Source organism: Dermacentor andersoni, chromosome 5 (genome assembly GCF_023375885.2).
Source record: "Dermacentor andersoni chromosome 5, qqDerAnde1_hic_scaffold, whole genome shotgun sequence".
NCBI classification, from domain to species: Eukaryota; Metazoa; Arthropoda; class Arachnida; order Ixodida; family Ixodidae; genus Dermacentor; species Dermacentor andersoni.
Genome location: NC_092818.1, coordinates 82,025,661 through 82,043,109, shown reverse-complemented (window position 1 = coordinate 82,043,109; position 17,449 = coordinate 82,025,661). Strand labels below are relative to the sequence as shown.

The 17,449-nt window shown below is 46.3% G+C and overlaps 1 protein-coding gene across 6 annotated transcripts in view; it reads right to left on the bottom strand.

Moving 5' to 3' along the window:
- LOC126530817 (uncharacterized) overlaps positions 1-17,449 on the bottom strand; it is a 230,873-nt gene that overhangs the window by 86,780 nt on the left and 126,644 nt on the right. For all 6 annotated transcript variants that reach the window (XM_050178103.3, XM_050178108.3, XM_050178109.3 and 3 more), the window contains 3 exons: positions 13,170-13,543; positions 9,314-9,637; positions 4,999-5,202 (listed from right to left, as the gene is read on the bottom strand). In XM_050178103.3, the coding sequence (XP_050034060.1) occupies positions 4,999-5,202; positions 9,314-9,637; positions 13,170-13,543 (902 nt within the window). The remainder of the gene's footprint in view (positions 1-4,998; positions 5,203-9,313; positions 9,638-13,169; positions 13,544-17,449) is intronic.

Genomic DNA, 17,449 nt, shown 5'->3' with positions numbered 1-17,449 from the left:
GACTCTTCCTCAGCTTACGGTTGAGTTCAGTGTCTCATCCCTTTTCTGTGCTACAAAGTACTAGATAGCTGTTAACAGATATTCTCACACCGAGTGCCTCGAGTAGCACAATTCCTTTCACAATTATCTCTATGCCAATCACACAATTTCCGAGGGTCGAACAAACTTCATCTTCGCTTGTGCGAGTATGTCGGCAGCCAGCACATTGGCTAAGCGATGGATGTAACACTCTGTACTCGCATTGAAAGGATTCCTGACATAACGAGCTTCGACCATGATGGCAACACACCTCTAGGGTGTGCAACTCAAGAAGCGGACAATCTGTTTGTCAAAGTGTTGTCACTCAAGCCTTAAGTCACGTAACCCAGAGATAGCAATCGGAGCATGCTGTTGCCCGCAGCAAGCTGCAGTGAGCGCACTCGTCGCGGCACCTCTCGGCGGCCACAGTATCTGCACTACACTGCAGCTGCAGCTACGTGCAACAGTAGTGGCCAACTATGTGCACGACAGGGCGCTCATGTGCACTCGCACTCATGCGCTCCAGTTTGGCCGTGCTGTTTGGTACGGACCAGCTTTGTCCTGCGCCAGATTGACTGACGGATAATAGCTACACACAAGTTGCACATTTTGCCCAGTAGCTCAATACAAAGCGTAGTCTGCCAAAGCACCTAGCAGCCAGGGGTGAGCAGCCAGGGGTGAGCGCACGATGGCGGGCATACGTCTGGTCTGACCTTAAGTTTTGTGGGATTCGAGGATAGTTGAGTGTTCAAAACTAATAGAAATTAGCGAGATCCAATGTCTACAACAGTGATTAGCAGTGTGACCAAAGTTTCATTCCTACGCAGGCAGGCACAGCTGAGCGCAAGCAGAGACGATAATCAGTGATAGTATGACAGTTGTACTTCCAGAAGTACGCAATTACTATCGAACTTCGAAATGCAGATTTTCGTTTACTTCAGCCTGTATAATAAACTGTGTCAATAAATACACACAATAACACTAGGAAGAAGTGCACTGATTCAAGCACTTCTTGATTAATGTCAGCTATTGGCCAATAGCAGCCACGTAAGGAAATCTGCTATATGATGAAATGTAGCATCCAGAAATGAGTGAGGACAAGGCTTCCGTTGAAAAGAGAGTGCATGTAAAAAAAAAGGTGACTTCGCACTCCGCTTGCGAGCTCTACGCGATGCACACAACTGCAAATTTTGGCTGAGATGTTTACAACAGTGTTTGCTAACTTCAGAGTATCTTTTTTTCATCAAGCCCGAGGTGTAATTCAAAACCCCTTTACGGCAACCCCTTTAAGTATGGCTACATTATGTCTTACGTTCTGGTTAATCTGGCCATCCAATAAACCACTCCCTTAACATATGGGATGCATTCATGGTTGCGTTTAACCTTAAATTATGGGGTTTAACATCCCAAACTGTAGAGTAGGTTATGAGAAATGTATTAGAGAAGGGCTCAGGACTAATTTTGATGACACAGGGTTTTTTAACATGCACCCAAAGCATGGTACAAGAGGTGTCTGGCACAATTGACACCCGTTAATTTGACGTATGATGGGCAGCACATTTTCGTCAAATTATATAAAACGTCGAGTCAAGAAGCGGCGGCAGAATGAACAGATGCAAATCTTATTACACGAAGTAATATGTCATCATTGACAGACAACAGTTAAACCTCACTATAACGAATTTCCATACAGTCAACTTCCATTAACCCTTTCCCTACTGTAGATGAGCTGAGCTCGTCCACACAGTTTGTTCTGCTCCCACCGAAGACGAGCTGAAACAAGCACTTGTGCACCGCCACAGTCAAGCTACCCTGATAAATTTTGTTTAATTCCTTTTGGCTTCAACAGATGGCACAGTAAAATATTAAAAATGCACTCAAAGCTTGCAATTCGGTCAAGAAACGTTTCGATGTGGGAACTGGGATTTAAAATTGCGTCTTCGTCTGTGCGTGACCGTGCCATCAAAGGCTCCATTCTAAAAAAAAGAAGAAAAAAGAAAAACGTTTGTTTGTGGAAGTTTTTTCAGACTTGGAGAGTGAAGAAGAAGTTCGGTTTTCCTCCGAGAGTGGCAGCGACGATACTGAGCAGCATATCTTCTCTGAGTTGTCGGATTCAGACGACGAGAGCATCTCAACATGTAAGCAGTGGATGCCGATAGATGTAAAAGAACCCCCACCGGCACTTCCAAGGTTTGTTTACACGGCTGCGCATGGCATAAAGGTACCTGTGACAGAGGACGGGAACTGTGTACGGTATTTTGAATTGTTTCTAACGAATTAACAGATTTCATTCTCCACGGGACCAACTGCTATACGTATCTGGTGTGAGGGAAGTGGAGTAGCGCTTTGCCCTGTTTTGTGCCTTGAAATGTACCCCCCAAGTGTCTAATTTAGGGATCTGACATCCCTTGCCACAAGTATGAGCTCCACTTGTCACAGTATTGTTTTTGAATTTCCAAAGAGAGATTTTTATGCAACGAGGACTACAGAAAGTCAGACACTCTCTGCTGTGCAGTGCAGTGAAGCCAATCCTCCCTCCATACTTTCAGAAAAATATTTCGCATGTACCTTAAAAACAAAGTGCTTTTTAAGGATACTTTTTGGTTGTTTCAAAATACGTAGAATTACTTAGGCAAATAAAAAAATCGGTATTTTTGTATTATTTTTGACCAGAAAAGTCGGCAGGGAAAGGGTTAATTCAATCCTGACAAGACCAACAAAACTGGTCAAATTATTCGGTGGGTCGAATTAAACAAATGGCGGGAAAAAATTCGAAACACGCTCTTGATTTGTTTGGCAGCATTTGCCTTAAAATTAGCTTTGCCGCAATACAGTCGTGCTACGCGGCGAAGCATACAAATTGGAGAAATGTTATTGGTGCGAGACGCAGCACATGTTCTTTAATTTACACACGCACGTAAGCCATCTCCGGTCACAGTATGAGCACCAAGACACATAATAAGTTTAGTAGCAGGCCTTCAGAGTTTTAGATAGAGCCCTGCTCGTTTGTTGGCTTTCAACTCTGCTCAGCTTTCCAAGCTTTTTTTTTTTCAACTTACCTTTTTCTTTTCCGCTAGCTTTCCCAAAACACAGATGGTTTTTCTCCACTTTTCGGTGCACGGAGCATGCGTATAATTAAGGAACGCATACTAGACCATGTTAATGGTCTCAGGTACAAGGCACTCATGGCAGGTGAAAAGAGGCTGCAAATCGCCACAGCAATGTCAGAAACGGCTCTGAATGGCTGCCAGGATGCTTGTTCTGTACCTAGGTGCGTACTGCGTGTGGACTGCGTGTACATGCCTGTATGATTAAAGAATGCGCACTGTCCCATGACAGTGGCCCCTTTCCATTCTTGAGATGCTTCACCACAATAACTGTGGGTGCTTCGCCCCATAACAGGGCTGTACTGCTGCGAAGCTGGCCAGCAATATTCGAATTATTTGACGCAGGCCAACTTTGAGATCGAGATAATGGCTATTTGGGCCCATAGAAATGCATGGGCACTGGCTGAGACCTTTGGTCAGGATCTTTTAACCAAAAAATTGAATTATCCGAGGTTGAAGTAACGGAAGTCTACTGTACAACCAGATTCTCAATATAATAGAGTATCTAGCTTTCTATAACTTCTCGTCCATATACACTAACACCATGTAACTAGAACCTAAATTTAATAAAGCGTGCTTACACACGATTTCAATATAACTAAATTTCAGTGCTGCCATGAAGGAATAACGAGACAACAAATGGAAACTTCCGGTAATGTAGATGGTCAAATGGTTGAATTATTGAGTGGCTGCTTACGAACCCACTTCTCAAATTGCGTGCCCTGTGACCAAGAGTGGCCACCAAAGTGGAGCAGCGTCATGTTCGGTATATAGTCCAAGTGCCAAAAGGTCCTATCGTGCCACGGCTGCTACATGCTTTCGATTCGAGTGAAAGAGTGCAATGGTGAGCGGAGAAGGATGGTGGTGTGATTACCTCTAAAACGGCCCTTGCGCCCTGTTTTAAAGTAATCTGTGGGGTGTGCAAAGAGTGGGCATGCCAAGATGGCATGGCTTCATGTGCGGTGTCTTCCCACACCTTTAGTACTGGAGGTTGCCTAATCTCAAGTTTCGGAGATGCATTGAAGCGAGAGGCAGATGAAACATTTGATCCCCGCTGCTGTCACTTTTCATGATAGCATGGTCTCACTACGGGCAACACTATTAGCTGCACGACGACATGAAACCGTGTCTTTCGTCACCAACTCTCAAATTTGACAAAATGTTTTTGTTTCTCATTCAAATTTGTTTTTTTCTGATTGTCTGATAATCCAGAAAATCCACCGGCGACTATTTGCATACAGGACTGAATTTCAATATAACAAAATTTCAATATCACGAAGCAAACTGATGATTTTACCGACTTCTTTATATCGAGATTTAACCGTACTTCAATACTGTGTCAGAATAGTTATACTGTTGCCATCACTCAATGGCCCACAGACTTTAACACTACCATTGGCGCAGACAAAATTGTTAAAGGACACCCCCAGGGCACAATGCAAGTCATCATCACCACTGCAGGGCAGCTTACAGCCATCACTGTCGTCGCCTAGGGAACCTTTAGTGCTGTCTCTTGATTTTCTTGTGCTTCCAAGCTTCTAGTAGCCGCCGTGTACATGAGGGAGTGTCGATGGGGGTGGAAATAACCGGAGCAGCACGCTTTTGCATTCAAACTAAATGAGCTTTCCTTTCATAGCAATGTACAGTTTCCCACCGAGACATTCTAGTGCAATATAATTAAGTGGAAAGTCAGATCAACCGAGGTCAACTAAAGGAAGTCGACTGTATGCTGCAGTGATGGCTGGGAATCAAACTTGTGATCCCATGCTCCGCAGCATAATGCTGTAGCCACTGAGCCACCGCTGTAGTTTTGTGTGACTTTCCCAACAGAGGAAAGATAGAGAGGCAAGGTAACAGGGACAAAGTCACTGACCTGCGGCACGGGGTGGACAGTGGGTGGCCTTGGGGTGCGAGGTGAAGGCAGCTGTGGTGACATCTGGTGGAGGGGAGAGGCCATAGGGGACGTTGGAGGCTGCTGCATCCGAGGGGATGGGGAAGGGCCTCCCATTGGGGAAGAGGGCGGTGGCATGGGAGAGCGTGGGGGGCCGCAGGTCACGCCCCCGGCACCAGTGGACACCTGGAATCATGTCATCGATGCCATGACCATTTAAACCAGCCCCAAGGTAAGACTCCAAATGCACTGTTTAATAAATGCTCACCTTTTGTAAAGCACGACCGAGAAAAATCTAGTCATCAGCAAGGGTGTTGACCGAATAAGTAGAAACCTTGTGATGTCAGCTGTAACGCTAGCTTCTACAGTGAGTGCTACCTAAAATATTGCCAAGATAAAAAATTACAAAAAGCCTTCTTATTCTTAGTTTGACCCTCATTAACTCAGACAATCAGATCATTTGCTCTCATAATTTGGTCTGTATGATTTAACTGAGTGAAATGCTCATTATTTCAGAGGTATTTGGCTGCATACCGATTATTTTGAACATGCCCCAGAGCATAAGAAGTGTGGAGTGCTGCAAATGAATGACACAAAATCGGAGTGGTCTTGTCAAATCTAAATAAACAAAATTTCGCTGCACAAGCTTCACATTTCACCCGTTTCTTTGGTTGAAGGTGGCTAATATGACAAAGTTGCAGCCACAAACTATACCAGCATGATCCACAATCTACATACTGCCATCTCTATGTGTGCACACACCTGCAGCCTGCAAAAATGGTCACTTGGGGCACTGTGTCATACCAAAGCCCTACAACTGATTCAGGATATATCAAACTGGGATATATTAATTAATGTCTATATCGAACAGAGGCAACATCCCCCTGAAAATCTAATGCAAAAGCATAGCGATGTACCACGTGTACATTGAACTCCCATTTTCCGCCACATTTGATATAATGGACGCTGTGCCACACCGTGTCCCTACAAGTGCACTTCTCCTAACGAGACTCGATCACTTTTATCACTTCTTGCGTCGGTGGAAACACTTACCCTATATTGCCGCGTATTAAGACGACCCCGAATATAAGCCGATCCCCCCAACCAACTTTCGATCCCCTGATTGGGAAAAAGAGAAAAAAGATATAAACAATAATTTAAAAATAACTGGCCACATTCAGGAACAAAGAAAATGCATTTGTTGGGCTTCTGCAAGCATCTTGGAAGTTTGCGCCATTGTGCCGACAATCTTGAAGTCACTACCATGATTGAGCCCTTCGAAAAAGCTTTGCGCACCAAGTTGTCAGGCAGACCGTACCGCATGCCATACGCCCACTGTGCCACAGTCCCCAAAGACTCCTGCTTCCCACGCCCTGTCGGTTACTGCGGCTTATCGTCCTGTTCCAAGCACTCACTGTGGAGTGCTTGGAACCTGAGTGAACAGTGAGTGCCTTGAACAGTTTGTTTAACGCCATGTCGAGAGGCTGAACAACAGGAATCAAACCGCCTGGGATGATTGCCACCTGGGATGATTGCCAACTGACACTCCACATTGGCCCCAGCTCTCTTCAAGCGTTCTGCGATGTGGCCATAGAATGAGTCCAGTATCAACATGCTTTCTGGCTTGAGGAGACCGCCTGGGCACCAGAGCCAGACGACGCAGAACCATTCTAGGACAGTCTCCTCAGTGGAAAACTCCTTTTTGTTCACGCGAACGATCACTTTTGGGGGGAATTTCTCTTTGGGCATCGTTTTGCGCTAGAACACAATCGGAGGAGGAAGTTTATGGCCATTGGCAGTGCAGCACAACATTACCATAAATCGGTTATGCTCGTTGCCTGTCGTCATTAGACGCACTTGCGGCTCACCTTTCACTGCGACAGTCCGCTTGCTTGGCATGCAGAACCAGACAGGCGCTTGATGGGTGTTACCGATCTGGTCGAGTATGAGGGCGTGCTGCGCCTTCAGCTCACTGATGAATTTTAAGAAGGCTTCTTTCTTCTTCTTGTAAGCATCAGGTAGCTTCTGCCAAATGGTGGTATGCCTCCTCAAACTCAGCTTATTTTGCTTCTTGAAGTTCGTCACCCACTTCTTTGAACCTTTGAAACCACTGCGGGCGATTTTCAATTCATTCACAACACTGTGAGCCTTCACCTGAATGTCCTTGTAGGACACACTCAGGGCTTTGTCCCGCTGTTCTTACACTTACTTTTGCACAACTTCTTCAATGACAGGATACTTGCTTTCCGTCAGGACCCCGGAAGTACATTCGCGATCCTGCACACATGCAAGAAGCTTGTCCCTTTGCTTCGTATGCATTTTTCCGAAACGCCGTAATGATGCTCCGCTGCTAAGTTGTTGGTTGATTCGGCGTGAAGAATAACTTTCCGCTTAAACACCGCACTGTAACTGCGCCGAAGGGTTGGTGCCATTTCAGTGTTTTCCTGCCAGACACTTCGCAATGCAATGCGGACAAAGCTGCCGAGTGCTCGCAGAGGTACGGTACTTTGTCACTCTGAGCGTAGGCGTTCACTCTGTGGCCCCCAGTGGCAAGTCAAGTCAGTTTCGTTGCTGCAGCTACTCGTGATCAAGTGGCATACACCATTCTGGCATCCGACGACATCACACGGACCGTGGAATTTGGTCTAATTTGCAGTTAGAGGAAGTTTTGCGAGCAAGTAATGCTTGCGCAGCAGTACACAATAATTAAACTACTACTATTGAGACGCAACTATGTGAGCGGAGTAGAGCCGGTGAAAGCGAAACCTTTCTACCATCCACATTGTTCTAACGTCAAGGTAACGTCAAGGAGTTCTATTTTCCAAGAATTGAACAGAAATGCTCAAATAGAATTTGATTGAATGCGTAAAACAATTGCTGCTATAGTGCGAATATAGAACAGGTATGTGTACGGGCAGAAAACACTGTTTGCCAAGGCTTGTCTGAGATTTCTCCCTCCCACCATCAGGTCGGGCTCTGCATATAAGTCTACCCCCCTAAATTTGGCGTTACAATTAAAAAAAAAAAAAAAAGTCGACTTATACATGGCAATACAGTAAAACCTCGTTAAACCGTAGCCGCTTAAACAGTAGTTTCATTTTAAATGTAGTAAAGTCAAATCCCCAACTCAATGGCCATTGAACATTATGGGTTTTGTAACTGCATAGACCGTACCAGCTTATTGCGTACGCATCGGTTAAAACGTATCGCTTCCACTTTTCGTCGCGCAAACATGGCGGTGCGTCGTCTCCATCGGGCGGCCCGGCAGAACAACAAGCCTCAGAGATCAGAACAACGGCTTTCAAGAGCCCTGTGCATTTGCACATGAAGCCACATCAACATTGACATCATTTCGGCGCTGCGCCACGGAGTGTTGTGGCGTCGTGCAAGCAAGGACTCGCGTCTTGCCGAAGCTCGGATAGAAAAAGACGTCGGGTGCTCAGCATAGAAGAAAAATTAGACATCGTTCTTGCTATCGAATGTGACACGAAGTCGGCGCTGGCACGCGACAGGTATCTGCTGTTGACTACGGTGTGTGGCATTTGGAATGCGAAGAAGTTGCTCAGCAGCGCTGCTGCGACCCCGAAAAGATGTTGGCTACGAGGTATCGACTTTTCGCCACCGTTGCCTCTGTTGTTGCCGAAGTGTCGACTAGCGACAGTGATGAGGACGACACGGAAAGCGACAGCACGGGCGATTCAGGCCGAACAACGCCAGAAGCTGCGCGTTACATCAGCCTCATGAATGCAATCATCGCGGCGAGAACAGGGGCGTGATAATGTAACTATTCCAAATGAAAAGTATTCCTAACTCCGGCACCCGGCAATGAAAAAGGCGCCCAGGGACTTTAGCAGCACTACTGCGCGCATGCACGGAGAATACGCAACGCCAACGAGGAATCTGCCATGCGAGTGTTTGCCGACAAGAGGGGGCTGGCTGAAAAGCTTGCACGCAGCTTCAGTAAGTTTGAGGTCGCTGTCGTTTTGCTAGGCCACCATGATGGCAGAGAGTGATGGTCGTGCTAGGCCGAAAGTGATGAACACTCTCCCCAAATTTACGCCAACTTTTTCAGAAAGAAGGTGAGTCTATTATGTGAGTAAATATGGTAGGTGTAGCTATAATTATTTTTCTCAACACTGAATATGGCATTCCTGTTAAGACGCAAAGGTGGGCTTATGTGCATGAATATATTGTACTAATTACTAATTAGGCATTCTCGGCAAATGTGTGCTGCACAGATTTTCAAACCTCTCGCTAAATGCAATAAAGGAAACCCAGAAGCGGATTCTCGACTTACAGACACTGCATGCTGGTGTGCGGCGCCAGCCACTATGGGACTCATGGCAGACGACATCCCGGGTGACATGGCAGGCGACATGCTCCGGGACAAGCTGGGCCCCATGCTGGGCCCCGAACTGGATGCCATGGGTGGTCCACCTCCCATGTGGTGCATGGGAGAGCCCTGCGACATCATGGCACCCTGCAGCAACTGGCCACCCTGTTGCTGCAGCTGCTGCTGCTGTTGCTGCATCTGTTGCTGTTGCATGTGCTGCTGCCACTTTTGCTGCTTGGCACGGTATTCTTGCATCACCATGCTGTGCTGCCGACACAGCTTGCGCAGCTGAAAAGTAGTGCCAGCCACAGCGTCAGTCACTGGTACCGTTGCTAAAACTGCCAAGCATGCATCAACTATCAATTTCATTTTGGTTGCTAGGGCAAGGTTATTGGAATAAACCGTTATTATGAGACAGTCATCAGGGTGGGAAATCTATTTCATTTAAGCGTTGTAGCACAAGCACAACGACACAGACACAGAAGGCACACGAGACAACACACAGCTGTCTTGTGTGCCTTCTGTGTTTATGTCGCTCTTAGATGACCTGCCAACAAGCCCATATATCTATATGTTCATTATAAGCATTATTCCATTGAAGGCGAAGAGGATGTTAAGAAATCATACAGTGAATCCGGATGCTCAATTAAACAGTGCATGAGCCCATAAAACGTATATTGAAACAAAGCCTCACTCAACACCATCAGGATAATAGCGGAGAAATTCTGCTCATTCCCATTAACCACTGCCTCATCTGTCGGTTATCAGAATGTGATACAGTCAGTACCAAGAAGCCACGTGATGGAGTGACCTTCATAGCGCAGTTTGTCTCGACAAGTTCATATGGAGGAACACAAATGTACGCCATACCTAGCTGTGCCGTGCGGATTTCCCACTTAGTACTGAGTTCGGTGCTGCTGCACTTCAAATAAACTGGCGCATGCATGCACCATAAACTGGTGCAAGGATGTTGTGCAGTTGGGACCACGAGAAACTTATGACAAAAATTTACTGCACACTTTTAGGTACTCATTAGCGTGATTACACATGAGGCAAGCAATGGCCACAATTTCCTGTCAGAAACTGCACCAAACAGGGACATTGCATTTATTTGGTGACCATTCCTCTGGCCTAGTTCCTTAGAATGCCTCACACCAAGGTTGACCAACTGTCCCCAATCTCAGCTAAAACACGTACCGTAAAAACCGGAATATAAGTCCAAATTTTTTTTCAAAAAGCCATTCCGAAAAGTTGACCCTCGTCTAATATACCGGACATTGGCGGAAAAACTATGAAAGCCTTGCAACAATGGGCGGATGAAGTAAAAAGCCGCCTTCGCCATCGCCATCAGCAGTAGCGCGGCGTGGCGACATTGTGGCACCGCCAATTTGCGTTTACATTGTCACAAAGTTATATTGGTTAAAGGCTGCTTTTTCATATTTTGTTTCAAAATGAGCGGAACCCGACGGCAATTCACTGTCGCCTTCAAGAAAAAGGCGATTGAGTGCGCGGAAGCCCACGGCAACCTCGCAGCACAGCACGAATTTGGAGTATCCGAAAAGAGCATTCGGTACTGACGGAGGCAGAAGCAGCAAACCAACAGAAAACGTCATTCCGTGGGCGGACCGCAGAACTGGAAGACAAGGTTGCGGAGTTCGTCCGACAGCTGCGTGTAAGATCGCTGCTTGTGACTGCCGAATGCATACGTTTAAAAGCGGTAGAGATCACGCACGCCTCTGGACTGGACAGCGAGAAGCACTCGTCATCCGACTCTAGTTCGGATGACTCTGATCAAAGGCGTTGCTCTGATTTGGAGTAGCGTGCGCACTTCGTGCCCTTCTGTGTACTGTACACCCGCCCAATTTTTAACAGTATTGCGCGACCATTGACCCGCGTGTTTGTCAGCACCTTATCATCACGGCACAGAGCAGCGAAATATCGAAAGTAAGCGCACGTGTACACATGCGCGTATCTCATTTGTTTCGCCGCTCAGCACCGTTAATAAGGTGCTGACAAGCACGCGGGTCGATGGTCGCGCGATACTGTTAAAAATTGGCCGGGTGCACATGCGAGCAGCATTTAAATAAATACTGTCCCTATTGTGCATGAGTCGCATTTGTTTCAAGGTAAGGGTGTCTTTCGGTACTTTTGCCATTGAAAAAGATTTTTTTTTCATTTTTAGAATTCGTTAGTTGGGGGATCGACCTATATTCCGGTCTGACCTATAGTCCGGTTTTTACGGTATTACGTCATACATGTGAGATAAGTGTGTAAAATTGCCTGAACAGGTGGCTGGCCTATGTTTAGGCGTGCCAGTTCAATAGGCCAGGCTGGAAACATTTAGCAGAGGCAAACAGTGAGCAATGCACAATCGCCAAGTGGCTGGCAATGGCAGCTCTTAGCAGTACAATGAAGGAGCAAATTGCAAACCCCCAAGAGCAACATTGGTACCCCATAGACTTTGGTCCTTTATTGCTGAGCATCACTCAGCTCATAGTGGACTGGTCTATTCTACACAGCCTAATCTCGCCTCACTCACAGCATATGTGCATGGCATCTACTTGCATCACAATGCCAGCAGTGCTTGCTTGCCACCTTGTGACCACTCTTAATGCATTTTCACACTGGAGAATCTGGCTTCTAGAGTGATGCGAAATCCAATTCGGCAATGGCAAGATCTGCTGAAAAGGCCCTTGCCACGCAGATCGGTTCCAGATTGATTTCTTTCACTGCTGCCACTCTTCTGCCGTAGATATTCGATTTGCAAATATAATTATTCGGACGTTTACTATTCAATTCGATTAGGTAATTGAAACGAAACTAGGAGTATTCGCAAACTCCTAGTTTTTGGAGCTTAAGGTGGCTCATTTTGATACACCTGTGTGTCCGAACGAAGGGTATAAAGGTTTAGTTTCGAATACAATAAACTTGGACTTAGTTTTGGTCTTGGGATATAGCTCATTCTGAAGAAAAATATTTAAAAAAAAAAGCCTCCTCAATTGTCTCTGTCATGTTTAACGTGACCAAGCACAGGTCACAGAATTTAGTTCTCCTTAAACGATTACCAATAACTAAAAAAATTTGTAAGCACTGTATATCCGTGCTAAGAAAATCGGGTTACCCGTATTCTCTTGAGTCATGCTGGATTTGTAACTTTACGATTTCAAGATAAATGCAGAATTTCAGCTCTTATCACATGTGTTGAAAATTTGAAAATATTGCTACATGCATATTGCATGCTTAGACGAGGTGCACAGGCACTCCCATGAAGAATACGATGAATTGACCCGTTTTGCTCAAGCTGCCATCTTCACTGGTCAGCGCTACAATTGCGTTTGTAAATATACCTTGTAAATAATCTTCAGCACAGTTACAGAACCTTCTTGAGTTGATGACAGAGTTCGTTATGAACACCTGGGCTCCAGTATCAATGAATGCCTCCAAAGGAACACCATCTACGTGTACCTGAAGTAAGTGTTCGTTTGTAGAGCGCGTCAATGGAGGATTTTATCACGAAGAAGATAATGCAGCAGTAAATTATCAAAGTAAGTGCCTTCCACACACTGTTGGTAAACTCACTGTTCACTCCTCACCTGGACATATATTAGAGGTTTGAGCAGATGCGTTACGCTATGCTAGCCTACATTGCAGTTTTCCAAAACAATTACATTACTTAAAATTCACCATGCAGTTTTAGCAACAGTTTTAACAACTTTGCAGCAAAATTTAGATAAAGTTTAGCAACTTTTTCGTTAATGTTTTGTGACACACTTGAAAAAAAAGCTGACGATGCTGTCTTGGACTGAGTCTAGTCACTCACCTGGTCTAAGTTCTTCTGCATGCCAGGCTGCTCCTGCGCAATGCGTTGCAGCTCAGCAGCGTTGTGCTGGGGCAGCTCCTGGCCTGTCTTGGCCAGCTGCCGCTGCTTGGTGCTCAGAGCCTTCTTGGCCTTGCGCAGCTTGCCAACATCACCCTCGAGGGCCTTCTTCTGGGAGGAGAGCAGCGCCTCCTGCTGCGCCAGCCACTGCTCATAGGCAGCCACCATCGGGCCCGGCGGCGGGTCCTGTCCAATGCACAGCGACGGTGCAGGAGGTGGCGGCAGGGTCTGGATTTGAAATGGCACCGGTGGCGGCCCTCCCTCGCCTGGCAGTGCCAGGGCTCCTCTGCCACCAGCCACACCAGTGTGAGGGCCAACTGCGGACAACACCACAGTGGTGCGTGGTTAACTAAACGGCTCCTCCCAAACCGCAAGAAATGCTGCTGCGAAGATGGAGTGCCAGTGCCAACCTGGTGTGCCAGGGAGTACATGCACCGAACACAGCCACCCCGAACATAGCCGTATATCCTGTCTGTCCATGCTCAATGACTCGCACACCATAGTACACTGAGTAGTGACACTGTTCACCGCATCCACAATTGACAGCGTGTCACGGTGTCGAGAACATTGTTGCCTGCCCTGTGCCAGTTGCGTGAAATATAGAAAAACTTGACTCAGCCTACCATGTTTTAACATATTTGTAACAGTGTGCTGCTGCTTTTCAGTCATATTTGCTATGTTTGTACAATAATATACTCTTCTTTTCTTTCCCCTGCCCTGTTCCCTTTCTCCTTGCTTTTTGATCAATGATGAGCCAACTTCTATATAAATGTGTATCACCTTTGCCACACACCACTGTGTTGCTCTGTTTGCTAGGACGTCAGGACTCCTCAAGCTGTTTTCACAGCTTTTTACCTGTCCTCCTCGCAACATTTCTTTGTTGCGGAATAAATTTCAATTTCAATTTGTACAGTCAACGACAGATATTTTGGATGCCCAATTTTTCAGACATGCCTACATGACTACATAATTCAGATGCTTTCACGGCACCGCCATGTACCCCATAGACTCAATGTATAACAACCTCTGAAATTTCAGACACAGAAAACCTTTGCTGTCCCATTTTCCAAACTTTTTGTCATGACTGCAGGTCCAAAACGGCATTAATCAAAGCCACCGTCGTCACCATTTTTATTATCTCGCCACCTTGAACCAGCTCTCTCGCATGCATATCCACTGGCAGCCATAGCCACCACCGCAGGAACGCTAATCCAAGCTGCTTAGAGATTCGCCACCAAATTTGTTGTTGTTCGGGGCCGTGTTTTTCATTGAAATGGTTTGCCACCTGTTCGCAACAGCACCGATTCCGCCTTTGTAACCCTCGCCAATGGCTATGAAGCTCGGAAAGCACGACGTGTTGCATAATGCCAATTCCCAAAAGTCAGCTTCCCCTCAATACAGCGTATTATGCGGCGAAGCATACGCTGAGTATTGCGGTGAAGCATACCAAGAATGGGAAGGGGCACTTGTCGCAGGACACAGTATGTATCGTATTTACTTGAACCTAACGCGCACTTTTATTGCGATAGCAATCATACAGACACTCCTGGTGTATTCCTGCCGTCGCCATCGCAGGAATGCTCAGTACAAAGTCCAAGGGCGATAAAATTGTCGCTGTGTGCCGTGTGCTGAATGTGCAAGTGAAAGCATGCGAGGGTGAGCCAGTGATAGTAGCTCAATCTTGCGCATGCAAAGCGGGGAGGAAGCGCACTGTCTTCCATTGCGCGCAAGGATTTCGGTGAAGGGTAGGGAGGGGGGGCACACTCTACTCCGGGCAGCCCGGGCTGCTGTGTCTTGAAAGCCATCTGTGATATGGACAGAGTCCACCACATGCTGTGTTTCCGCAGGTTAGTTCACGTTGATGCGAGATGCAGCGTGAAGGTCAAATCGCTCGCTGCTGCTGCCGTGCTTCCTCACTCCGGCGTTTTTACAGCGAGTTTCTGCTGTCATCATGCTTGTTGGTTTAGTTGGTATGCCTATGTTTACAAGTTTATACGGCCAATAAAACTAGTACTACAGTCGCCGACGGATAAATCGGACACCTACAATCCGGACATAGTTGGTAATTCGGACAGTTTCGCAGCTCCACCGATGGCCCCATAGACTTAATGTATAACAACAACCGATATTTCAGACGGCCACCAGCTCTGCGTCTGATTATCCGGACTACGTCCACGGCTGTAGCATATGCCGACTCTGCTGCCTTTATCTCCTTTGGCAACCTTGATGAGACATCAAGTATGGCCTCGAAGATTACACGCTAGATCGTAATCCCTGAGGCCTTGCCTTGGTTGCAGCACTGCACCTCAGAGATTTAACTGCAAATGCCAGTCTTGGAGGCCTTGCCTGAATTGTGAGGTTGCATCAACATCGCGATCATCACATCTATTCCGGCACCAATGCACATGGCCCGCTCTTGTTTGTCTAGTATGCATTCCAGACAGCGCTCTGCTGGCTTCAAGAAGTTTTTCTGGTGAAGTTATCGACAATCTGCGTCAAATGGCACCAACAGCGCCCTCGCAGTACAACTCCAATTGAGTCTTGAGTTGCAGTCCAAATGAGCCTGGCTCTGCAGCTGAACAGCCTGAACTGCCACCTACCACAATGAGCTCAAATGCGGATATCATTGGTGACCTGCTAGGCTGCGGTGTGCCGATTCCTGATGCCGTTACATTTGAAGACTTTGCAGACGTCGACAGCGCAGTATATCGTAGTGTGCCGAACTGAATGATGACGAAACAATTGAGCAAGTTCTCACACCATAAAACTGCGACTCTAACTCGGATGATGATGATGATGTGCCATGTGCTCCAGAGCCTTCCCATGCAGATCCAACTCAAGCCTTTACAGTCCTTGCATCGGTGCACAGAGACAACACAAAACTGGCAAAAATACAGGGGAACTTGGTTGCACGTAAGTGGAAGTGCATGCAGCAATCGGCCACTTCTTCCTTGCACAGGGGCCTTAAAACATAAATAAAATAATCTTTTTTGGATACATTCATTTTTTGAGACATCCGATAGTTCGGACTTATTTACGTTCCCTGTTGAGTCCAAATAATCAGTCGTCGACTGTATCCTTACTTCATATAGCTAGTTGTCGGCTAATTTGCTATCGCAATCGATTCTTCGCCTTTTGGGCAAAACTGCAACTTCTTTTTTTTTATGATAAAATGGGTCAAAAAATTATGTGCGCATAAGAATAGAGTGCGACCCTAAATCTGCGTTACCATATCGCCATTGGCATTTCAATATGGCCGCCTCGTACGCGCTTCGAGCTTAGCTGCCATAGCATCCTCCAGGTGCCGTAGTACGTGTGCTTAGGTTAGTCCACAGTCAGTCTTCCCGTTTTCTGCATTTGCTCTATCAGCATGGAAGTGCCAACTGCAAAGGCACACCGAGTTCATCATGATGCCGTAATTAAAAAGGAAACTGATCACGTGTGCGGAGACGGACAGAAATCAGGCCACATCACAGGTGTTTGGAGTTCCCGAAACTTGCATACGGGACAGATGCAAACCGGAGAGGCGTTTTACTTCGGCAGCTGCTGCATACGGCTTAGCCGCGTGGGCCCTATCTTGAAAGTGACCTGCGATGGGGACAAAGTCTATTCGTCTAAGTGCACCGAGGGCAGATAGCTTCGTATGCATTGTGTTCTCGTCGCTTAGTTCACATTGAAGCCAAGAGGCAGCACAAAGGTCAATTCGCTCGCTCATGCAACCGCAGTTCCTCACTTCAGTGTTTTGATAGCAAGTTTCCATGTCATCAAATGAGACGTGTTCGTGTTTGCTAGTGCGTATGTGAAACCACGCTTGTTTAGTTAGTAAGCGAATGTTTACAAGCTTATACAGCCGATAAAACAACTATCCTTACTTCGTATAGCTGTCTACTAATTTGCTATTGCAATCGATGCTTTGCTTTGAGGCAAAACTGTGACTTTTTATTCATGGCTATTTTAGTGCACTGGGAGCAAATCTTGGTTTTTCTAAATGAGAGAAAGTTGTATTTCTGTATGAAAAGCATGAGGTGCATGGTATTGTAAAGGACTTTTTTTCTTTACATCACGGCAAACAAGTGTGCATTACAATGGAGGGCACGTTAGAAACGAGTAAATACAGTATTACTTAATTATACACACTTGCACCCTCCTTCTCCGGTCACAGTATGAACACCGATAAGCCTAATAAGTGTAGTGGCAGGCCATCACAGCTATTTCGGATGTGC